General features: G+C 43.3%; 1 protein-coding gene across 1 annotated transcript in view; it reads left to right on the top strand.

The window, feature by feature from the left end:
- nsfa (N-ethylmaleimide-sensitive factor a) overlaps positions 1 to 26,198 on the top strand; it is a 56,230-nt gene that overhangs the window by 21,693 nt on the left and 8,339 nt on the right. Inside the window, exons 2-14 of the mRNA XM_079521424.1 lie at positions 9,951 to 10,036; positions 13,333 to 13,432; positions 14,126 to 14,165; positions 15,236 to 15,402; positions 15,997 to 16,104; positions 17,587 to 17,662; positions 18,332 to 18,487; positions 20,610 to 20,809; positions 21,395 to 21,560; positions 22,753 to 22,827; positions 23,264 to 23,451; positions 24,516 to 24,611; positions 25,520 to 25,676. Coding sequence (XP_079377550.1) covers positions 9,951 to 10,036; positions 13,333 to 13,432; positions 14,126 to 14,165; positions 15,236 to 15,402; positions 15,997 to 16,104; positions 17,587 to 17,662; positions 18,332 to 18,487; positions 20,610 to 20,809; positions 21,395 to 21,560; positions 22,753 to 22,827; positions 23,264 to 23,451; positions 24,516 to 24,611; positions 25,520 to 25,676 — 1,615 coding nt within the window. The remainder of the gene's footprint in view (positions 1 to 9,950; positions 10,037 to 13,332; positions 13,433 to 14,125; positions 14,166 to 15,235; positions 15,403 to 15,996; positions 16,105 to 17,586; positions 17,663 to 18,331; positions 18,488 to 20,609; positions 20,810 to 21,394; positions 21,561 to 22,752; positions 22,828 to 23,263; positions 23,452 to 24,515; positions 24,612 to 25,519; positions 25,677 to 26,198) is intronic.

Below are 26,198 nucleotides of genomic sequence, written 5' to 3' on the forward strand. Positions count from 1 at the left end.
TTGAGTGGGCAAAACCATACCTATATTAGATTGGTATCACCATTAAACCTCCCCAGTTGAGTACTTACACGAAGACAATGATTTATTTTATTACAAATTTTACATTTTTAAATATGGAAATGAGGCATTATGTAGGAAGATATGCAAAATAATCGAAAATATGAAAAAGCTACTACTGTGGAAGGGTTATCATGTATTAATTTACTTGTATTGATCCTATAAACAATTTAATATAGGTCTAGTTTTTCCCACCAATTTTGGAGCTCTGGCTCATGGACTAAGAACCAAAAAGAACTGAACCGGTTCCCATTGGGAACCAACCGGTGGAAAGGGGGTCCATGTATCATCTTGGAAGCTGTACTTGGCCCCTGTTCAACCAGAGAGGGATGGGTTTCAGCCTTGTCTGTCTGCAGTCTGGCAGAACGTTAAAGATTGCTTCTAGAGGCCGTCTACAGTAGTTCAGACACATTTCTCAACATCGGTCTTCATGATTTATGGGATAATAAAAGTATAGACGAGAGATAAACAGCACCAGAAATGAGGGTGCAGAAGCCGTTTAAAAAGCAGACTCACTTAACAGGCCTCTGCTTTAGTCCACCCAGCCAACTGAGTCATCTCATTTCACTTTGAAGAGACTCTTTGCCAAAAAAACGAAGCTGATTCATAATGCCAGCCAATTATGCGACGGAGAGGTCAGAGGGAAAAAGTTTGTTTGATAGTTTTCAGATATGATTTTGAATTGGAAGGATTTCTTCAAGAAGATATTTCTACATGGTCAAACTCAGTGAAGCATCCAGGTGGCACAAGGTTTAAGTTAAGTGGGAATTGGTGTAACGACTAAATTGAATGATAAAAGAAGAGCAAATTACAGGCAAATTGGAGTATGAAAACCTGGTTTGACGTTCATTGTCACATGAGAGTGAGTGAGTGTCACACGTATGCATTTGTGCCTAATTTGGTGTAAAGTTACGGTATTTGTAGAATATGGTGTTCCCCCTTTAGTTGAAAGTAAATTCAGAGCCGCTCTGTGTTGTTTCGAGCCAAATTTGCAAAACGAACCCAGTCCAAAGTTGTTAATTCATTGTAGACGGGTGATCTAAGTGACGCCTCCCACATACCGGTAGTAGAAAACAGGAATATTAAGTTAGAGTTCATGTACTGAGTTGCTCCCATCAATTATGTAATTCTAACATTCAGTGTCAGCCGGAGGCAAAAATAAATAATTTACAAAATAATAATCCATGTTCTCAGAGAGAACATTGAGTGTACATCGGTGTGATGGCGGTTTAAAGGTGTCTGGAGACACATTGGTCGGGCTCGGTCTCAACTCTCTAGTGTCTACATCGTGGGCCAGACATGGGCTCGGTCTCAACTCTCTAGTGTCTACATCGTGGGCCAGACATGGGCTCGGTCTCAACTCTCTAGTGTCTACATCGTGGGCCAGACATGGGCTCAGTGCCAGCACTGCAGCAAATGCCATATCTTTCTCCCACCCTCTCATTTTATCTCTCTTTCACTCTATTCTACTCTCCCTCGCTCTCCATATTTCTCAATGATTTCTGTTGTCCTCTTAGTCTCTCGTTCCCTACCTATTTTGTCTCTGCTTTCTATATCTTAATGCTATGATTTATTTCTCCTGTATTTGTTTTCTCATCTCCTTTTATCTTTCCTCTCATTTATCTTTCCTCTCAACCCCCCCCCCCCCCCCCCCCCCCCCCCCACCACACACACACACACACACACACACACACACACACACACACACACACACACACACACACATCCTTGGCATTCCTCCGCACCCAAACAACACTGAGCAGCATCCTACAATTCCCATAATGACACCTGCTGCTCTCAGCTCAGCTCAGCATTAGCACTCCCCCTCCTTCAGATGTCAGACAGAGAACGGTGGCTAATCGTTTTGCGTGTTGTTAACTACACTCCAAGGGTGCAGAAGATGTAACGTACGTGATGGACCAAAATCGAGTTGGGTGTGGCTGGATACGTGGTTAGAATTTATGATGCGCTGCAGTAAAGCAATGCTTTGAGTTTGATCATTCTCTGCGTACCCCACATGTTCCTTAGTTTCCAATTACCACCGCATGTTGTCATGGAGAAATGAATGATCGTCGATTGAATTCACCTCCTAAATCCGCTGTAATCCTTCGATGCAGATGGTGAATTAGGCAGGGGAGAGGACAAAATGTGGATGAGAGATTTTCTTTTGGAATGTCTGTGTGTCATTTTTAGTCATTGTCAATTCCTCGCTGTGTACTGCAGTCTCTGTCTCAGCCAAACCTCCACCTTTGTTGTGGGGATGGTGTCGACTACATGCTGCTTACTCTGATCAATACACATGGTTGCCAGCTGCCTCCTTTCACCACTCCTCACCGGACAGTGAGGAGTGTCACTGGGAGAGCAGAGGATCACAATATCTACTCCACTATTCTCCTTCTTGCTGCCAGTAGAGTCACTTGAATGTTGAGCAATGCAAATGCAATCCTCTGGCGACTTCCCACCTATTAACCCATTCTGGGCGGGAACCCCTTTTGGTGTTTTACCCCCTCAGGCCGGGAACCCATTTTTGGGTTCTGTACAGTATGTACAGTATTAAAAAATGTAAAAATGTTGATGCTGCTATATCAATATTTGACGTTTTTCAGAAACCTTAGGTCAGGATTTAGAGGCCTCAGGCCTAATTTGTAGTGTTTCTCATAGTGATACTGTAGCTAACACAGGGCAGCTATCGCTAACTTAGTGATGGAGCATGACGGTAGATAAAATTCAAGGCATTACAGTAACATTCCAGTCTATATCTTCAGAGACCTGTACGGTTATCCAGCTAGAGTGTACATGGGCAACTTCACTTAACGAGGCCCACAGCTTTCAGGATTACAATTCAAAAATGGCAACAAATCGTTTAGGATTCAAAAATAGCAAAAATAGCAGATATCTACAAGTTAAAAATGCAACGCATTTTGATCCCCCTGGACGCAATGTGTGTGGCCCCCTGGAGTGAGTGTGGTGTCCCTCTCTATCATCGTTACCTACCCCTGAGCTAGAGCATCATATGTCTTGTAAACAGGTAGATTCTGTCAGTGCTGCATGAACACTCTCACGAGAGAATATGTGATTACAGACTTCCATTTGATGAGTGAGGATGATAACATTGCCAACAGTAGCAGGTGGCGTGCTCTGCAGAGATAATAGAGAGATGAAATCTGCTCCAAATATGCCAACACAAACCTTCCCAGACACCGTTGGGAATTCAACAGCTCTTCTCCAAAGTGATATATTTCGTGCACAAAAAACGTGGAGATAATTGAAAATGTATTTCAATTGGGCGGTGGGGATTCATATTTTACGGGGGCCAGTTTCGAATTGCAGCCGTCCGTAGGTGCCCTTTGAGAGCGGTTTTGAAGGAGTCAAGGGATTTGCATGTCTTAATGACTGTTGGTAGCCATATAGCCACTGGGACAGGTCAGTTGCTATAAGAAACCAACTCTATGAAAACAGGCCTAAAAAGTAGGCCACATGAGCACTTTAAACCTATATGCATTGGGTCTGGGCCGTGGCTCAGCGGTCCAGGCACCTTGGCTGGTAATCCAGTCTGGCAGTGTGCCCGATCCCGACGGCCCTTACTGCATGTCACTCCCCCATCTCTCTCCCCATTTCCTGTCAGCCTACTATCTATCCCTCTATAAAAAAATATAAAATAAAAACTATATGCATTGGATATTTTGAAATGAGCCGATCTACATGCCACAACGCGTCACAATGAGCTTGTAGATGTGGATGATGGATCCAGGGGGTCTCTGGCAGAAGATGGAGATACGCACACAACTACATAATACATATTCATTTGGTAGTCCTTGACATGAAAATGTTTGAGGACCACTGGTTTAAACAAACAACATTAAGCCCAAATAAGAAACTAGTAACTACGCAGACTTTTTTTTACTCCACTACAATTATAGTTGTATTATAGTTATATTAGTTACTAATTACTTTAACTTACTTACTTAAAGGAGCATTCAGTGATTTGGAAAACCCCCTGGTCCGCCCCGATAACAAGATGTGCACATGCACGTGCCACAGTGGGAGGACATGCGACAGGCCAACAGCAGACACACTAAGGCCCGCCCCCGCTCGATCATGATTGGCCGGAAGGCCCCTGTCTATCCTGATTAGATGAAGGCTGGGCCACCTAGCCAAAAACGAAACTTAAGGTTTTTTGACCCCCAGGGGTTAACTGGGGACAGGGAGGACCTCCTTATATGGTCAGTACACTCTATAGTAGGGAGGATTATCACGGGTGCAGTACTTAGTTTAGACAGTTTTTGGTTTAGACTAGTCATTGGTTAGACCAGTCATTAGTCCTACAACTACAACCTATCTCAAACCCTCACCCTAAACCTAACCTCCCACGGGGCAGCACACCTAAACCTAACCTTAACCCATGTCTAACCAATGACTAGTCTAAACTAAGTATGCACCCCGATTATCACAACAAAACAAAAAAAGAAGTGAATTAAGTGAAATCACTGAATATACCTTTAATTTATACTGCCATTATGCCATATACTGTACATACCAGCTCACAGCTCACAAAGCTTGCAGATCTGCTATTTTTTTAAAGATTGACATTTTGAAAAAACATTGTTAAGTGGGGCGGTATGGATACGGTATGGATACTTTTACTTAAGTAAAAAATGTGAGTGCTTCTAAGTTCTTCCACCAATGCTTGAAAGTAATTGTCCTGGTGTGAGAGACAGAGACGGGGGCTTCCATACTCCCAGGGGGGACAGAGACGGGGGCTTCCATACTCCCAAGGGGGACAGAGACGGGGGCTTCCATACTCCCAGGGGGGACAGAGACGGGAGCTTCCATACTCCCAGGGGGGACAGAGCAGACAACAGGGTTCTAATTAGAGACTACCGCATCCTCACGTCCACTGTAAACCTCCCCGTTCGTTCAGCTACTAGCTCTTCATTGCTTGAGGACATCCTGTTACCATGGCGACTGATGCTTTATGGGCCTTTGAATGTGCCAAAGCCTTACCATGTTAACAATTGTGTCCCTTTCTCTCTAGCAGGGGTGCCCAAAAGGTAGATCGTGATCTACCAGTAGATCACAAAGGCTGTGCAGGTAGATCACTTGACATGCCCCTGAAGAATATTTAATTTAAATGTAAAAAAAAGAAAAGAAAAAAAAAGCTCAAACCCACAATTTAATATTTTGTTTTCAAGAGTGTTGCTGTGCACAAAAACGTTGGTACTTAGCATTACAAATTAAACACAAAAAACTCGACATATTCCATTTATCCCCCTCTATTTCCCATTCCAAGTGTATTCTTCTTGTATGTAACGCCAGCCCTGCTATTCCAAAGCCCCCTCAGGTACATATTAAACTATTTTCAGCATCATTTTTTTCGGTGGGTAGATCTTGTTGAGCTTGTCATTTTGAAAGTAGCTCTCAAGTCAAAAAAGTGTGGGCACCCCTGTGTTAAAGGGATGCTTGCATCAACCAACCACATCCTTCTCTGCTTGAGGACATCCTGTTACCATGGCGACTGATGCTTTATGGGCCTTTGAATGTGCCAAAGCCTTACCATGTTAACAGTTGTGTCCCTTTTGTCTCTACTGTTGCATCAACCAACCACATCCTTCTCTGCTATGAGGCACTTAATTTAATGTTGCAGCAATAAAACTCCATCGCTGTATTGGAGCAATCACTTTCTCTCTCTTCCGCTTGATTGATTCTCAGCCTTATGAAGTATTGGCGGTCAAATGATCTACCACTAAATGGTAAATGGTGCATTTATATAGCGCCTTTATCCAAGGCGCTTTACATAGATTGTGCATTACATTCACCCATTCACACACCGATGGCAGCGGAAACCATGCAAGGCACCAACTAGCACATCGGGAGCAATTAGGGGTTCAGTGTCTTGCTCAAGGACACTTCGACAGTAACTCTGGGGGAGCCCGGGTTCGAACTGGCAACCTTGCGGTTGCCATCCAGGCACTCTACCCCTGAGCCACCGCCCCACCACTGAGCTGCAGTGTATTCCCACGTGCCTTAACAAGTATACTATATATAATAATTAGAAAAGGTTATGAAACATTAAAGATATTAAATAAAAGACGTCGATCTTCATTTGTTTCAGGAGAAAATTAAAACACCGCCCCAACCTTCGTCTGTCATTCTGTCTGTACACTTCCTTAGCACAGAGCAAGACTGCTGCTCGCTTATAGGACGCCTTCTCAAAACGCCACGGCGCACGGACAGCCTCACGGAACCTAGCGCCGCACAGCCCTGTCCTCCAGCCTCAATGTGCCCTGCTTTAATTACAAACACCAAAGCCAACCTCCGAGTTTAATAGATTATATGCATCTCTATGGGCAGCAGACGGTTAGCTGAGCGGTTAGGGACCGTCTACAAAGTGCAACACAGAATATAGTATATTCAATAACTTCATGAATATTACCACCAAATTTACATCACACATCAATGGTGTACTTATGATTGTACTACAGCATTTATTTGCGAAAGAAAAGTTTAATTTATATAGGCCTACATTTATTAGTAAATACATTTTTCCCATTGACTTGAACAGGAAAATCTAAAACTCTGTTTTGTTTTGATCGGTTCAGCCGTTAGGGTTATCGGTTGGACACCTAGCAACATTATCTATCTATCCGTCCGTCCGTCCGTCCATCCATCCATCCATCCGTCCATCCATCTATATTAGCCTATACTTTTTTTTTTTTTTTGCGGCTTTCGCCTTTATTTTATATTTTTTATAGAGGGACAGACAGTAGGCTGACAGGAAATGGGGGAGAGAGTGGGGGAGTGACATGCAGTAAAGGCCGTCGGGATCGGGAGTCGAACCCGCGGCACACTGCCAGACTTGGACTACCGACCAAGGTGCCTGGACCGCTGAGTCACGGTTCAGGCCATTAGCCTATACTTTTGTGCCCAACCCAACTTCCCAAGATCATTACCCACACTGAACATCATTTGCTGTTCATATATCCAGAACGGGTAGGGTAAGGACTAGTATTAAACAAAAGGTAATTTAATTTAGTCTTTCAAATGGTATCATCAACCTCCCAATTAAAAATAATAATACAAAAAATGTTAATCAAGGGTGAAGTATTAATAAGCGTTAAATTGTGGTAATTGCACAAGTAAATTAGAGTGTATTGTAAGGGATAAATGGACTTGAACATGCATTATTCCATTCCAGTCAAGCTAGAGAAAGAAGCTTAATGCTTGACTCTGGCGTCACATGGTAGACTTTTGACAGTGCAGTCTTCATGTTAATGTAACTGTCTATCATTTTCTCTGTGATTTTATTACATTGCTTCGATGTTTTACCAGTTATCAAGTTGGTATGGTAATAAAGCCCCTTCATTCGTTAAAATACTTTCTGTCTTTAGCTCATGGTGCCTAAATTGATGGTACTGTTGAGTGTTGAGCAGAATGTTCAAGTCATTTACACAAATAAACAAAATATATATACATATATTATATACAGAGACAAAGACAAGCATAAGTATTCCAGCTCTTCTTAAAAAGATACACATCTTTGCACATGCCTCTCTGTTAGACAATACTCGTACCCGTAGGCGTAGGCTATAGGCGGATATTTTGGAATACAATAAGTGAGAAGAAATCAAACAGTCGCGTGCGTGCGTGCGTGCGTCATTGGGACAATCCAAGTCATACATTAGGCAGTAGACTTTATGCACTCTACAAATGAACCTGCAAGTAAAATTCAACAACTCATAGTGTGTGGTGTCAGGAAACAAGTAGTGTGTGTGTGTGTGTGTGTGTGTGTGTGTGTGTGTGTGTGTGTGTGTGTGTGTGTGTGTGTGTGTGTGTGTGTGTGTGCGTGCGTGCGTGCGTGCGTGCGTGCGTGCGTGTGTGTGTGTGCGTGCGTGCGTGCGTGCGTGCGTGCGTGCGTGCGTGCGTGCGTGCGTGCGTGCGTGCGTGCGTGCTGCGTGCGTGCGTGTAAGGTTTTGCACGCATCTAACAAAAGTGAATTTGACTCTGGAAAGGTCACACTGTTCAGCAAGTATCTTTCATTTGGTTGAGCAGACAAATAGCACTGTGCCACTGCAGGAGAAAAACCTACCTAAAGCCTTTAAGACCTGTGGCCCAATATACAAATGCCGTCTGAATAAGTAGTTTGCACACTTTCAAGAATTTTCAAAAATGTTGAAAAATAGCAGCTTTTAACCAATCACAGTACTGACACTAGACGTTAATGGGCATGATCTTTTTAAGCATGGGTGGTGTACTTCTCTTTGTCTTGAATTAATAGACTTATAGAGGGCAGACAAAGGCATTGGTGGGATTCAGCAGACCAGCTAAGGGGATAGATATGTGGGTGTGGAGACAGAAGCCTTACCTACTCATTTAACTACTTTAACAAGCATTTCATTTTCCTTGTAGTCATATTGGACACAGTGGGCAATTAGCTGAGACACAATAACTAAGCTGTGGGCTGAAGATATTATAGAAGACCTAGGAGTTGACCCTCTGCCAACTCCTGAACAGCGGTAGACGCTGTATCACCCACACGAAACGGTGCGAAGGCAAAGCCATGTTATTGTGGCTTGTTTTTGTCTGGCTGTATCGTATTGCACTGGATGAATGCAGTACTAAATAGAAATACACTCCTCCCAATGACCTTCTGTGGGGATTTGCAGGGATGGACCACTACGCAGGGGAACTGGGAATTGGCACATTATCAAATTGGGTATGAAGGGGAGAAAATATATATTTCTTCTACTTTTTGGGAGGGGCTCGGGGTGTTCAGTAGCATAGTCACCTTATTATTTATCTCTGTACCTATTACATGCAAACAAAAGAACTCAGATCTTATGTTGTACTTACTTTAAATCTGTCATATTACCCAAGGAATATGATCTGTGAGCATGACTATTACTGTGTCTACCTGATCCTGGGATATCCTTCAGTGAAAATCTCAATAAAAAGATTTATATGAAAAGAAATCTAGAAACACTCTAGAAAGATACTCATGCTCTAACTGTGTTACACATTTATGTATGACCATGCACTGTGTCTTGGTAAAAAAGTGCGGTTCCTGACGCTACTCCCAACTCATATGCACAGTTTAATCCAAATCAGGTTAAAAGTACAATACGATACGATACGATACAACTTTATTGTCAGCTTTCACTGAAATTTGCTTTGTGTCCATGACGTCACCGTTCAAGATACAGACAGGACATACACAATACATTACACAAGGTACATTACAGGACACACATCACAGAAGCAGACAGGAACAAGAACAATAGAACATATCCTCTTGGTTTACCGATTTTGGTTTAAAAGCAGAACAGACTGGTGTACAAAAGAGTTCTTTAGCCTGTTTTTCTTATATTTTGGGACTCTAAACCGCCTCATGGAGGGCAACAGTTGATATTCATCATTTATTGCTGTGACACATGATGCCAATACACCCACTTTACTGGTTGTTGTCGTAATAAAAGGAATATTGAACTCTTTGCATTGTGCATTTACATCTTGATCTGCTTATGTTGGTGTTTTTTTTCTTAATGTGTTGACAAACAGAGATCTGCTACTAACAGTGATCAGAAGAATAAACCCACTCATCATTTTGAAATATGTCACTGTGGAGAGTATTTTCTTCACAAGTTCAACATTTTCCACATATACTGTACCTTACTTTACCACAAGAAGAGATTCGTCATAAAAATTGTCCCTGTCGGTGTGTCCGTGCCGTTGGCTCCCGCTATACCATCCTCTCATGATTTGTCTCGGTCTAGCGAATGGAATTCTCTGGCTTGATATTAAAATGTTGCGTCAAACAGTATTTATTATTTGTTGAACTCACATCTCTTTTTTTTTAATCCCCACCCCTCCTCTACCTCCCTTTCTTCATCTTCTAGACCATGCAAGCGGCTCGCTGCCCGACAGATGAGCTGTCTCTGACTAACTGTGCTGTGGTGAGCGAGAAGGATATGCAGTCTGGACAGTGAGTAGTCATCATTGTCAGCTATAATGTCCAAACATTTACTTCATCGTACATCTGTTCATTTGTCTATGAGACTTCCATGCATATTTCCATTCGATAAGGGTTCGGGTAGCTCAGTCCGTAGAGAACTCACCTTTTGAATCACAAGGTTCTGGGTTCGATCCCATGCAGTAAGTACTGGGAACTGGTGTGGCACACCACCTCAGCAATCCTTCTCCCAGGGGTCTAGTGCATTGGAAAGGAGCCGATACCAACAATACACCACTACGACCTACTGCACTACTAATAGGAAATGTATCGTTGCAAAGATCAGATATTTTAAACGATATAAAGATCCATTACTAGTACAGTAGCACAACATATAGGGTTTCAGACTGTAAACTATAACACAGGTGCCCTGAATGTGATAACCTAAAGATTCAATTTGCCTTTGGAAATGACTACTAGAGATGTCTGTTACACTTAGCCTCACATGTTTTTATCCACTTTTTCCCAGCAGTTTTAGCGGTTGATCGGATGCCTTTCTACTCTAAAGTATGTCTAAAGAGCTTACCAAGGGGTTTCTCATGTCTCCTAGCAACACTACTGACTGTTGAAACCATTACAGTGGCACAGCACTGTCTGTCTGTCTGTCTGTCTGTCTGTCTGTCTGTCTGTCTGTCTGTCTGTCTGTCTGTCTGTCTGTCTGTCTGTCTGTCTGTCTGTCTGTCTGTCTGTCTGTCTGTCTGTCTGTCAATACAATTGTATTGCACAGCGACTTTGTCTCGTTTTCTAGCTAGTAGGTATAATTTTTCGGAGATAATGATATTTCCGCAATCCTCGTTCTACTCTTAGGGTTATCCCAAAGCTCTTATTTCTGCTCAGAGGAGTGATGAGTGTGTACTGTGAAGAGCTGTGAGCGAGGACACATCCTGGCAGACTTGCCAAGCCCAACGGCATGAAGCTATTAATTAGTGTAAATGGTTGTTATTTTAATGCGTTTTCATATATCAGCCCACAGGGTTTTGATATGGAATATAAGAAACCTAAATCATTTATTTCATCCACAGTCCGTTTTGTTGTGTCGTAAATTTCACTACAACACCCTGCTAGCATCCATGTGTCCACAGATAACTAATAACTAAAGCCTACAGTTTGATTGATTGATTAAATACTTTATTTGTCAGAAATGTAAATGTGGTACAGACATATTATGTAATGACACCTCCTTTCGATGGGAATTTACATCTCCCTCCCCTAGTTGTCTCCTAGATTTTGTTTTATTCATTTATTATTTTACAGATTAATTTTGGGGCTTTTATGCCTTTATTGGTAGTCCAGTAGTTTGACAGGAAAGGGGAGAGCGCTGTCACATCCTTATGGATGGTATCAGGGCATTCCACATTTTGGTGGCGAAGTAGCTTGTTCTAAATTTGGGTGGTGCCAGATCATGGTCGCACCCTCTAGTGTTGTGGCTGTACTGTGGGTGTCACTCACTTTGGAGAAGTAGTTAGACATGGTATTGAGGGCTCTGTCCCTTTCATTATCTTAAATACCAATCCCATTTATATTTGCTTAACCCTGTCTTCTATGCTGAGCCATCCCAAACATCAAATCGTGTTGGAATTAGATGTCCCATATGGGCTTATTTTGATGCAAATGCTGCCCAAAAATCCTTTTCTTTTCATCACTTTTGATGCCATTTTTTCACCTCTCATTTTGTTGTCAAGAATACAGCCCAAATAGATAACCTCTTCTTTCCTTGAGATTACTATATCATCAACTCTTTCATCAACTCGAAATCAATGCTTTGGACCCAAAACATGGGAAAAAGGCAAGTGCGGATTTTGCTGAGTTCAGTAGATGCCAAGGTATGCATGTATCCTTCTGAATGAGAAAGTATAATCCCCTCACTGTTACCGTATAGTCCCCGCACACTATCTGTTTCAGACTGAAGCTCATGCAAGGCACTCACCGCCAACATTTCAACTTCTCTATCTTTTGTTTCCAAACTCCAAACAATCACAATCAAGTTTTAATAGTTCAATGACCTTTCCTAATAGGCTACTCAAAACAAGTGAACCAAATTAATTTCTTTTTACTTTCCCTGTCGCAAACCTGTCCGTAGTTCATAGCATGGAGCCAGACCACTGTGAAGCTAATCCCTGGCTAATTTGAGACTAGCAGGCAGTGGAATCCTCTTGGATTTTAGGGCCGGCTAATGCGGAGGCGTATGTGTATGTACGTACGTACGTACGTACGTACATGCGTGTGTGTGTGTGTGTGTGTGTGTGTGTGTGTGTGTGTGTGTGTGTGTGTGTGTGTGTGTGTGTGTGTGTGTGTGTACTGCACTATATGTCTCTCTGGGTTTATGTGCAGGGGTAGTTCTTCATATTCTCAGTACCTTTCTCATGTAAACATACATGTGCACAAAAACACGCATGCACGCACGCACACACACACACACACACACACACACACACACACACACACACACACACACACACACACACACACACACACACATGCCCAAAGTTGTTGAAAACCACATTCCCATTCCTCTCTGTTGGTCGTGGTTTTATAAAGCTTAGCTCAATGAAATATTAATAGAATCAGTTGGCCTCTCTGTGGGCTGCTAAGTATCCAATTGTTCCACATGACGTATAGTCCCTCTGTACAGTATGTACAGTATTCTCATTGTTGCCTTGCTGTTTGTGGAGAGAGACGTTATGACCCAGAGGAAGGCAGTGAACAGAATAAGCTGCTTCAAATGAGAACAGGGAGATTATCTCATCCAAATAGTCCTGCGGTTCCCAGGCCTGGTCTTTGGGGACAACTTGAACTGCTGCTTTTCTATCCGACTTGAAAGGCAATTGCTTTGACTTGGCAAACCTGACTAGTCCCTGATTTGACAGGGATGTCAAATGATTTCTTCCTGGCATATAAATATCATGATATTTATAGAACAAAAACATACATATTCTCTCTCTCTCTCTCTCTCTCTCTCTCTCTCTCTCTCTCTCTCTCTCTCTCTCTCTCTCTCTCTCTCTCTCTATGTCTTTGTTTACTGAGGGATGTAGAGCAGATGATTTGGGTGATGTACTGTATTGGCCCCTCACATTTATTTCCTAAACGTTGTAGGCGAATAGTTGATGTTGCTCATTGAATGAAGGGCACCACATACTAATGGGTTTAAACATATTAGTCCAGCCCTACTGTATATATGGCATGGCATCTCCCTGCTCTATCATTGCAGTCCTGAGACAGGGACTGATTAAATAGGCTCTCATTGTATTGTCCTCTCCTTTTCTCCACAGGCATATAACTGTGAAGACCACTCCCAACCACAGGTTTGTGTTTACCACAAAGGGCCACAACTCTGTGCTCCCTGGGACCGTCGCCTTCAGCCTGCCTCAGGTGTGCACACACATAGACACACACACATACATGCGCACGCACGCACACGCACACACACACACACACACACACACACACACACACACACACACACACACACACACACACACGCACGCACGCACACGCACGCGCACGCACACACACACACACACACACACACACACACGCACACCCATGCACGCACACACAAAATTCAAAGGGCTTTATTGACACGAGAAAACATGTTTACATTGCCAAAGCAAAAAGTGGAACAATATGTATGTCAAATTGAAAGTCAGAATCTCCAATAAATCAATTTCTATGTGCACAGATCACTCTGTGCAGGAATACACACAATTTAGGGTGGTTGTGTTCCATTTGATATCCTTCTCCTATCACAGAAGCTCACGAATCTTGCTACTATGTTTGCACATTGTTGCGATGCACGCACGAGCACACGTGCGCGCACACACACACACACACACACACACACACACACACACACACACACACACACACACACACACACACACACACACACACACACACACACACACACACACACACACACACACAGCTTCCATTTACTCACACAAACACACAGCTGCACTTGTGTTTAAATGCTCTCCACTAACACTGTTGCCCTCATTATTCACACACATTGCTCACACTTAATTTTCCGTACTCAATCTTCTTCTCTTTTTGTCCTTGTAGAGGAAATGGGCCGGCCTCTCCATTGGCCAGGAAATTGAAGGTAATATTGCATCTGATTAATATCTTATAATAACCACTGCATAGAGAGTTGAGACCACTCGCCTGTTATTGTACTGCTATTTCCTTTTCTTTCTTTGAGAGAGAGAGAGAGATAAAACCTCCTTTGTGGTTTGAGGTGGCCTGGGCCACTCAGCGTAATCTAATCATTTGAGGCTGTGTAGATGGGCAATTTGTAACTGTATTTGTCAGTGATATCGGTAGGTAGGAGGTAGCTCATTAAATTGCCCAGATTCATTTCCTGCCAAATGTCTTGCTTGTAGAGATATGGCGCATCTAAACTGCCTCATAATTGCTATCTAAGACTTATCGCTTGTTTCTTGATTAAGCTTTTGGAGATTTATTTCCATATATAATACATATTCATGTGACCATCAAAGGGCTCTTCTATTTCCATTCTGCCTCATGTTTGTTGAATAAATGGGAGTCAAATAGTTTTCTAGTTTACTTTAACAAGTTTACTTTAGCAAATGACTAAAACCCCAAATAGACCCATTCCAGGTGGATTCAGTTAACCCAATGTCCTCCTTCACAGTGTCCAACTACAACAAATAGACCCATTCAGGTGGATTCAGTTAACCCAATGTCCTCCTTCACAGTGTCCAACTACAACAAATAGACCCATTCAGGTGGATTCAGTTAACCCAATGTCATCCTTCACAGTGTCCAACTACAACTAAAACCCCAAATAGACCCATTCCAGGTGGATTCAGTTAACCCAATGTCCTCCTTCACAGTGTCCAACTACAACTTACCAACCCCAAATAGACCCATTTCAGGTGGATTCAGTTAACCCAATGTCCTCCTTCACAGTGTCCAACCAGGTGGATTCAGTTAACCCAATGTCCTCCTTCACAGTGTCCAACCAGGTGGATTCAGTTAACCCAATGTCCTCCTTCACAGTGTCCAACTACAACAAATAGACCCATTCCAGGTGGATTCAGTTAACCCAATGTCCTCCTTCACAGTGTCCAACCAGGTGGATTCAGTTAACCCAATGTCCTCCTTCACAGTGTCCAACTACAACAGTTAACCCAATGTCCTCCTTCACAGTGTCCAACTACAACTTCGACAAGACCAAGCAGTGCATCGGCGCCATGACGATCGAGATCGACTTCCTGCAGAAGAAGAGCACCGACAACTCGCCCTACGACTCAGACAAGATGGCTGCCGAGTTCATCCAGCAGTTCAACAACCAGGGCTTCTCCGTCACTCAGCAGGTTAGAGTGATACTCAATTTACAATTACAATTTAGGCATTTAGCAGACGCTTTTAATCCAGAGCGATTTACAGTAAACAAGAACAACACAGCATAATGCATCAAATACATAGAAATAGTCATCAAGAATCAAGCAAGCTAAGAAACTAATATCTGTCTAACAGTAGATTATCTGTACACTGAAGCTATATACAGTAGAGTGCTATGTCTACATAAAATGCTATCTAAATTACATTACACAAGTTTAGCCTTTGCATATGCCTGTATAAGGTCGTCAAGGCTATTGCAAGTGCTACGGGCTAAGATGGAGTCTGAAGAGGTGAGTGAGTCAGTCTGCAGTTCTGATTGCATATGGGTTAAGTTAATTCTATAGTTTTGGAGCCAGAAGGCCTGCACACGCAAACATAGTTGTTCACTTGTTTTTAGGCTCTAAGGCACCTTTCTTTCTTTCCTCTCTCACTCTCTCTTTCGTTTACTTTCTCACTCGCTCCCTCTTCGCTCTCCATCCCTCTCTTAACAAATGTTACCTCTCTCTCTCTCTCTCTCTCTCTCTCTCTCTCTCTCTCTCTCTCTCTCTCTCTCTCTCTCTCTCCAGTTGGTATTTAGTTTTTGTGACAAGCTGTTTGGTCTGGTGATCAAGGACATGGAGGCCATGGACGCCAGCATCCTGAAGGGTGAGACACCCTCTGGCAAGAAAATCAAGGTATCTGATTGGACAACCTCTTTAGGAACAGTGGTTCTGATATTGGACACAGAATACAACCTCTTTAGGAACAGTGGTTCTGATTGGACACAGAATACAACCTCTTTAGGAACAGTCGTTGCGCAACAATTAGCAGACATGGTAGTTAGTTTAACACTAAGCTGTTTCCCCCTCATATCTCATGCTAGTTCATTCAACCGAATGGATCTTTATTGGTCTGTAATTGAAATTAACCAAAATGACCCTTATGGGTCCATTTGGTTCCATTTCAGAGTTACTGTGTGGGGGTCCCTTAAATTAAAATGTTTGAGAACCACTGGTATAATCATATGCAATATTAGATCCCTCAGGAATTGCCCAATTCCAGATCTGACAAGTGGCACCTACACACACATGCACGCACGCACGCACGCAGGCATGCATGCAGGCACGCATGCATGCACGCACGCACGCACGCACGCACGCACGCACGCACGCACACACGCACAGACACCAAATTAGTATATTTTATTAATAACTAGTACTTAATAATGATATCCCATGGCATTCCCATTAATTTCCCAATGTGAATTAGTCATCATGGGCTTCCGCCTTCCCCCTGTACTGTGATCATAGTGATGACAAGTCCATACACATTTTAATCCGTCTATTTTTCTACAATTTCAACTGTACAGTATGTTTCTTTTGTTTGTTTTTTTACTGTATGTGGCGAATATACTGATGTTTTATTCATGTTGGCTTAATAATTATTCGTCCTGGAAATGAGAAGATAGAAATACTCTTAGACTAATGATGAATATCGTAATCATAACTCGGACACTACAGTCAGACGTCTTCCATCCTACACCAGGGGACAATAGTATTAAATTAAATGGTGGTTACAGAGATGCTTAAAGTAATCCTGGTGTTAAACTGATTTGCTTCTCTGTGTCTGATGGTGAATAATTAGCTAAGAGAGACCCCACGACTACGAGTGTGCTGTAATTTTCTTTCATGCCTTGATCTCCTCCGATTAGAATCTAAATATGAATAGGCTGATGAACGAATGGGTGGATGGATGGATGAACAGATGAAAGAACGAACAAATGAATGGGTTAACCCATTTTGACCTGAAAAAGCTATGTTTCTATGTCAGTCGTTCTTCGATTTTTCAAAAATAGCAGACCTACAAGCTCGTAGCGCGCCACTCGGTGGCGCGCTATGAGCTTGTAGATCTGCTATTTTTCAATAGCTAAAGCATAACATAATGCTAACACCAAAAGGGGTTCCCGCCCAAAATGGGTTAAATATATAACTAATGGATGTGTACAGTAATCGATGAATGCTCAAATGAATAAACATGCAAATTAATGTATAAATTAATGAAAAAATACTGAAAGATGCCACATGTTAGGTTAAGATTCTGATTCACTTTGTGAAAGACATGCAGTGTGTACCTTTTCAGCTGATATATATATGAAGTATTGCCCTCTGGTTTGACAGATTGACACGGGGCTGATGGTGGGAAACAGCCAGGTGATCTTCGAGAAGGCAGAGAGCTCGTCCCTCACACTAGTTGGTACGTTCCTTCTTGCATCCCCTCACACTGCAATAGATAGTACGTTCCTTAGTCAAGCTCTTTGTGGTTGTGTCACTGCTGCTATATCTATTACCAACACTAGGGGGCCCAGTTAATATCCAAACATTAGAATCTCCTCTCCTCTCCTATACCCAGCATCCATTTACACTTTGTGAAGTACCCCAATGGCATACCTCTCTCACAGGGGTCCCACCCTTTTTTGTATGCCGTTTTCCAGTCATGAAAAAGTAAAAGTCATGGAAATTCAGTTAGAATTTCCTGAAAAATATCTTAATGCAAATATGTTAGTGCATGTAAATATGAAAATAATGCATAAATATTGGTGTTTAAAGGCTCAAGGGTTAGGACGGATGGCAGCTTATTCCACTTATTCCCAATGACCACACACTGCTTGCCATGCCATTGTTGTGATTATGTGATAGACAAAGGAAACTTGGCTATACGCACATTGCCCGGGGGGCTTAGTTCAAAAAGGGTAGAGCCCGAACTCCAAGGTAAAAGGCAGGTAAAAGGTATTTCTTTATTACAAAGTAACAAATTTAATATACTAACAACCTGTGATCTGTCCCAGTTCTCTGCATGATTGTATGCATTGGGAAACTATCGATCTTAGACACCGTATTCACCAGAACCGTTGGTGCTTGACAGGCAAAGCAAAGACCAAGGAGCAACGGCAGACCATCATCAACCCAGACTGGAACTTTGAGAAGATGGGCATTGGTGGGCTGGACAAAGAGTTCTCCGATATCTTCCGCCGAGCCTTCGCCTCTCGAGTCTTCCCTCCAGACATGGTGGAACAGATGGGTGAGTTCAAACTACTTCTGAAATACTGGTACACTTCTTGCTGCCTTTAATGTCCTGTGATTGCACCCCTCTTGCAATTGTCTAGTCAAAGAAGTTATTAGATTTGCACGAGTGAGGCTGTGTTGGAGCTACTGGACACAAAACAACCCGGCCTCTGTATCAAATATAAATATGCTATATTTCAAGGCAGCAATGTGTGTCGCTCTTCCATGGCCATGGGCCATAGTGTAAATCACTGAGCATAATGTTAAATGGATAATGGATCTCTTAAAGGCAATGGCAGGTGTCACAGTGATTGGTTTAATCATTGTAACGCCCAAACCACACCTATGCATAATGTAAGGGGTAATGGAGGTGTTTTAGGGACTTAGGGCTCCATTTTTGTCTCATCTCTCTGAAGCCACTATTTGGGGTTTTAGGAGTGGGGAAAGGGTGTTCCCCCACTAAAGTTGGTATTTTGGCTACCTGTCTAAATCCCTTAAACACCTCCGTTACCCGTTATATTATGCATAGGTGTGGTTTGGGCGTTGCAATAATTAAAGCAGATTTAACCAATCACCAGTCTTGGCTTTAAGAGATCCCTTTAATAGATCCCTTAACCGTCGCCCGTTAGTGCTATATTGCTTCATAGCCGCAGCCGCTGCCGCCACCAAGCGAGCTAAAGCGAGCGAGTTGCCGTGTCCAACGTTACGAAGTTGGATTGAGCCCGACTCAGGGCCGTTCGAGTTGCGACCCGATAGACATAGAATAGTAAATCATGTTCTGGCGAGAGCTTTTTCCCCCGACACTCAAAGTGGCTACTGGCCAATCACAGCGCGTCCTTGCACAAACAACCCAGCTCCCAAGCCGAGGGGCGTGGCCATTTGGCAGTTGGCACAAACTCAGGCCGGAATCAGCACTCGCCTTCTGGGCTCTACCTTTTGTGATGCTCTCTTCTTCCTTGGGTGCTTAATTCTTCTCTACCCTGTGTCCCTTCTCTCTCTCCCACCTCTCTACCCTGTGTCCCTTCTCTCTCTCCCTCCCACCTCTATACCCTGTGTCCCTTCTCTCTCTCCCTCCCACCTCTCTACCCTGTGTCCCTTCTCTCTCTCCCTCCCACCTCTCTACCCTGTGTCCCTTCTCTCTCTCCCTCCCACCTCTCTACCCTGTGTCCCTTCTCTCTCTCCCTCCCACCTCTCTACCCTGTGTCCCTTCTCTCTCTCCCTCCCACCTCTCTACCCTGTGTCCCTTCTCTCTCTCCCTCCCACCTCTCTACCCTGTGTCCCTTCTCTCTCTCCCTCCCACCTCTCTACCCTGTGTCCCTTCTCTCTCTCCCTCCCACCTCTCTACCCTGTGTCCCTTCTCTCTCTCCCTCCCACCTCTCTACCCTGTGTCCCTTCTCTCTCTCCCTCCCACCTCTCTACCCTGTGTCCCTTCTCTCTCTCCCTCCCACCTCTCTACCCTGTGTCCCTTCTCTCTCTCCCTCCCACCTCTCTACCCTGTGTCCCTTCTCTCTCTCTCCCTCCCACCTCTCTACCCTGTGTCCCTTCTCTCTCTCTCTCTCTCCCACCTCTCTACCCTGTGTCCCTTCTCTCTCTCTCTCTCTCCCACCTCTCTACCCTGTGTCCCTTCTCTCTCTCCCTCCCACCTCTCTACCCTGTGTCCCTTCTCTCTCTCCCTCCCACCTCTCTACCCTGTGTCCCTTCTCTCTCTCCCTCCCACCTCTCTACCCTGTGTCCCTTCTCTCTCTCTCCCTCCCACCTCTCTACCCTGTGTCCCTTCTCTCTCTCTCCCTCCCACCTCTCTACCCTGTGTCCCTTCTCTCTCTCTCCCTCCCACCTCTCTGCCCTGTGTCCCTTCTCTCTCTCTCCCTCCCACCTCTCTACCCTGTGTCCCTTCTCTCTCTCTCCCTCCCACCTCTCTGCCCTGTGTCCCTTCTCTCTCTCTCCCTCCCACCTCTCTACCCTGTGTCCCTTCTCTCTCTCCCTCCCACCTCTCTACCCTGTGTCCCTTCTCTCTCTCCCTCCCACCTCTCTACCCTGTGTCCCTTCTCTCTCTCCCTCCCACCTCTCTACCCTGTGTCCCTTCTCTCTCTCCCTCCCACCTCTCTTGCGTTTTTCCTCTGTCTCTCGCCCTCTCACAGGTTGTAAACACGTGAAGGGTATCATGCTGTTCGGACCACCAGGCTGCGGTAAGACCCTGATGGCCCGACAAATCGGAAAGATGCTCAATTCCCGCGAGCCAAAGATTGTCAACGGCCCAGAGATCCTCAACAAGTTTGTAGGAGAGTCTGAAGCCAACATCAGGAAACTGTTCGCAGATGCCGAGGATGAACAGAAGAGGGTAATAGGAGATAATATCATGATGAGGCTTTATCTAATACTTCTATTAGGGGAATTGAGAACCTTTATCTAATACTTCTATTAGGTGAATTGAGAACCTTTATCTAATACTTCTATTAGGTGAATTGAGAACCTTGCCCCTTTGCAATTTGTGCCCAAATATACATCCACGTCATATAATATGACGCAGATATACTTGGGTGCAGAGAAAGTTCAGACATGTGCTCCAGAAACTGATATCCAAACGTTCACTGAGTTCATATTCAATTATATGTATTAGCTCTTAAGTCCTATACTCCTTGCATACAAAATAAATGCATAAATATACCGTCGACACACACAGGATACAGATCTTCAGAACAACAGTCTACAAACGGTTTGCCTCTGCCACTAGCAATACCTGCGCCCTGATTAGAGACAGGGTTAAAGACCCTCCCTGTAATCGCAGCAACCTTGGCCTTGATTGACAAATTGACAATGCCCTGCCTGCAGTGATGTCAGTATAAAAACAAAATGTTGGCTCAAACGGCTCTTACAATGATGATGATCTCACTAAGGTATAACCCTGATGTTGTTTGTCCTCCAGCTGGGTGCCAACAGCGGACTCCACATCATCATCTTTGACGAGTTGGACGCCATCTGCAAGCAGAGAGGCACAGGCCAGGGCAGCACGGGCGTGCACGACACCGTGGTCAACCAGCTGCTGTCCAAGATCGACGGCGTGGAGCAGCTCAACAACATCCTGGTCATCGGTAAATTTGACCCTAAATCCCTAAAAAGAACCTAAATTGCCTTCTTTTTTATTATTGTTATTTTTTATATTCCCCCCCATTTTGGTTATTTACAACGCGTCGCTTGTCGATGAACAAAAAATTTCTTTAGTCTGACCGTATTGTATATTGGAACGCCGTATCTTCCTGAAAGCAGCAACCTATAGTCTCCATTCCAAACATGGCTAGTGTTTGAAGTGATATTCCTTGCCAAACTTGCCATACTCTTATTATTATATGTAGATGTGTCTCTCAAGTGGTTGTCCAACAATGTATGCCTGGGAGAGCTAGCTGAGCAGTGGCGTGCACAGATAGACACTAGGGGGTGCTAGAGCCCTTTTCAGCAATGTGCCCTTTTGAAGAAAAAAAAAGTACAGTATGTGGACCATGGTGACATTGATCAATTCTTGATAAAACGCTTCTAATATTTTATTTAGGCCCCAAAATCTATAAATCTCACACTATTAAGGCAACCGGCCGGTTCCACGCGCTGCACAAGCTGCCCTTTTTTTCACTTGAGCACCTGCCCCTCTAAATGTCTGTGCATGCCACTGTAGCTGAGCATGTATGTACAGTCTTATTCACCATCCAGTTGCACTTTAGTTTACACCTGTGCTGTGCACAGTGCGACCTCTTCCTCTTAGCTTTTGTCCATGCTTGGGAGGTGAGAACTGATACAACAAACACATCAGTCACACACTACTAAATCCGGACTGTTCATTTTACGTGAGAGTGTATATAGTATATTGTATAGTGTATATCTGGGGCTCCATTTTCGTCACCGCTAAACCCCTTATCCCTAAACTTCTTTGCCTTTTTTTTTACTATTTTGCAAAACATTTTTGAATAGTTAAAATGGCCAGTCTACAAGCTCACAACGTGTCAATGTAGATTGGCTAGTTGAACTATTCAAAAATGTTTTTCAAAATAGTAAAAAAAAAGGCAAATAAGTTTAGGGATAAGGGCTTTAGCGGTGACGAAAATGGAGCCCTTAGTGTTATATCACAGCTCTGCTGGCATGCCAAAATTAGCCGATTTAGGAGCTCATAATGCAACGCATCGGGAGATTCGGGACGTGGTGCACAATATCATTGTACAGTGGAGTATAAATCAAGCATTCCACCTCTTAATCCTCTCTTGTCCCCTTGGCCTCTCTCTCCTCTCTCCTCTCCAGGTATGACAAACAGACCTGACCTTATAGACGACGCCCTGATGAGGCCTGGCAGGTTCGAGGTCAAGATGGAGATCGGTAAGAGCACGATCGAAGGCTTCTTTCTTCACTTATAATTAGCATGTCACTTATTTTGCAAACCAGAAGTCCTACGGCTTTTCCTTCTCCAGTATTCTCACGTTCTTCACAATTATACGAGCTTCCTTTCCCTCTCCTCTTTCTGCTCTCTCATTATCTCTGTCTCTCTCTCCCCCCGCTGTGTTCATTTTGTTGACTAAAAGACTAAGGTTTTTGATATTTAGTCGACTAAGACTAGACTAAGACTAAACAATTTCAGAAGACTAAATAGGACTATTTAGGGCTCTATTTTCGTCCATGCTAACATTTTTGAATAGTTAAAATAGACAATCTACATCGACACGTTGCTTGTAGATAGGCTTTTAACTATTCATGTACGAAAATAGAGCCCTAAGACTAAATCACTAAAACACTATTCTCTCTGCGCTCCACCCAGGTCTTCCCGATGAGAAGGGTCGATGGCAGATCCTGAACATACACACCGCCAAGATGAAGGGCTTCGGCCTGCTGGCCGCGGACGTGTGCATCAAGGAGCTGGCCGCCGAGACCAAGAACTACAGCGGTGCCGAGATCGAGGGCCTGGTCAGAGCCGCGCAGTCCACCGCCATGAACCGCCACATCAAAGTCAGTATACTGTATATGATTTCAGTGGTGGTTTTAAAAAAGTACAATTCTCCAGTCAGTTCATGTACTTTATCAATATGAAACTGTCTCGATGAAAATCAACTTGTGACAAGTGACAACATTCTCTGTTCGTGATGGGGTGCCAATGTCATTCACAGCAGGAGCTAAACGGGGGGGAGTGTGTGTGTGTGTGTGTGGGGGGGGGGTCGAATATGACATCAAGGCATTTAATAGCAACTTAAGTAATAAGTTGCCAACCCCGTCCCATCCCACTTGTCCCACACAAGCGATAATTCTGTCCCTCAAATGAACAGTTTGGATCTGGTTCTATGGCTGTGTTATGAAATACGCCTAATAGCCATATAATAGACAGGGCTGCCGACATTGGACTGTGAGAATCCAGGAGATTGTTTGGGGGGCTCTGGGGGTCCTCCCCCAGAAACCTTTTAACAGAGTAGATGTAATTTCCTGTGTTCTGGTGAATTTTGGGAGTACTGAAAAATTATGGGTAGTTTCAGCCATTAGAACGCAAAACGTAGGCCTATACAGAAGAGCCAGCCAAGTCTATGGACATTAATGTTTGTTTAGAGCAGTGGTTTTCAACCAGTAGTCCGGGGACCACCAGTGGTCCTTGAGGGGGTTCCAAGTGGTCCCCAGCTAAATGATGGAGAGTTGGTAACCAAATGGACCCTTATAGATCTTTAACTCTGAAAAATGTTCGTTGAATACCTTTTTTCACTGACGAAAACTAAATGGAAACTAAATGAAAACTAAGCTATGATGACTAAAACTAAGACTAAATATATTGACGATTTCGTCAACAAATAAAAACGAATGTGTGTTTCCTAATGTGTTAGGAAGAGACTAGTGGATAAGAGAACCAGTATAAGTAAAAGACAAGTCATTTTAAACTTTTTTGCATGTTGAAAATAGCAGATCTACAAGCACACAAACGCGTCAGGTGACTAAAATGTGACTAAAGCTAAATTAAAATGATTCAAAAGACGATGACAATAAAACTAAAAAATCAACACACTGCTGTGTATTATGTCTCTTCTCGCCAGGCTACGTCTACAGTAGAGGTAGACATGGAGAAGGCAGAGAAGCTCAGCGTCACCCGTAATGATTTCATGGGATCTCTCAACAATGACATAAAACCGGTACGTAGCCATTCTTCATGTGTTCCTTGTATCTTGTGTCTTAATATGTGCCGAATATAAGACGACTCTGATCATAAGACGACCCCCATTTTTCAAGACTCATTTGTGGAAAAAGAACATTGAATGTCATCTAGTCTAGTCCCTGATTATACAGTAATACGACCCCATTTTTTAGGATATTTCCATTGGGAAAAAAACGTAGTCTTATAACAATGGCTAGAGAATTGAGACATTTTGCCCCCCACAAATGCAGCTAAAACACAAGATATTGTACAATTCATAATAATTATAAAAGCAATGGCAAGGTTTAATCTCAAACTGTAAATTAGGTAGTACAAATTTGTTGTGACGGTGGAATCAGAGTGTTTCTACAGTAACATTACTAGATGTCATAAATACTGGGTATGATTTATCAGCATGATATCACTGTAATTTCCATTTTCATAATTGCAGTTTTATAGCTCCTGTTGAGTGTGACTCTGTGGGGTGTTGTTAGAATGAAGAATGGATAGTTCCCTGCTACAGCAATGAGGAGATTCACTGATGTGATGTATTAGCCTATTACCATTGATGTGTATTGTGACACATATCTGCCTGGAATACAAAAATGGATTCCAGTGTCAGACGAAAGGAGGAAGGGAGGGGAAATAAAATAAAATAAATATATATTTATTTGAAACAACAACCTCAGAATGCTACCCAATTGGTATTCCTGTTTTCGTGTCCGGGTAGCTCAGTTGGTATAGAGCTCTCGCCTTTGGACCACAAGTTCATGGGTTCGATCCCGGGCACCGCCGGCTGATACCGACAATGAGCCACACCCGAACTTCTTCTTCTTGTTTTAGAAAAGTGAAGGAATCAGATTTGTATATACGTAGTTGTTCTATCCATTGTTTGTCCTCCTTCAGGCCTTCGGTACCAACCAGGAGGACTATTGCAGCTACATCATGAACGGAATCATTAAGTGGGGCGAACCAGTGACCCACGTCCTGGAGGATGGAGAGCTGCTGGTGCAGCAGACCAAGAACAGCGACCGCACGCCTCTGGTGGCGGTGCTGTTGGAGGGTGAGTCAGTGGAAAACACTGGAATATTGATCGATTGTATTTATGAACAGTTTGCAGAATTACAGTACATGTCAAGCACAACTCAATACAAGAACTGTTAACTGTGGACGACAGCATTACACTTTTTACTGTTTACAATAGGGTCCACCATTTTCAACACACAACACATGATTGGTTGATTGATTGATTGATTGATTGATTGATTGATTGATTGAACATTTGTATTCACAGTTTGTAGAATGGGCACAGTTCAAACGAAAGTACAGGTCGATACAAAAACTGCTACGAGGATAAAGCCAGAAAAAGCGCTAAGACTTGTTTACATCAGGGTCCTCCATTTTCAATTAATCGGGAAACATTTAAAGACGTAACAAATAAACACTTCTATGAAAAAAAGGAAATCATCATAATATATACAGTTAAAGAAAGACGCCCGTAAGTGGCTGTTAGACTGTAGGGTGATATCAGAAAACACACACACACACACACACACACACACACACACACACACACACACACACA

The sequence above is a fragment of the Electrona antarctica genome (assembly GCF_951216825.1).
Source record: "Electrona antarctica genome assembly, chromosome: 14".
NCBI lineage: Eukaryota > Metazoa > Chordata > Actinopteri > Myctophiformes > Myctophidae > Electrona > Electrona antarctica.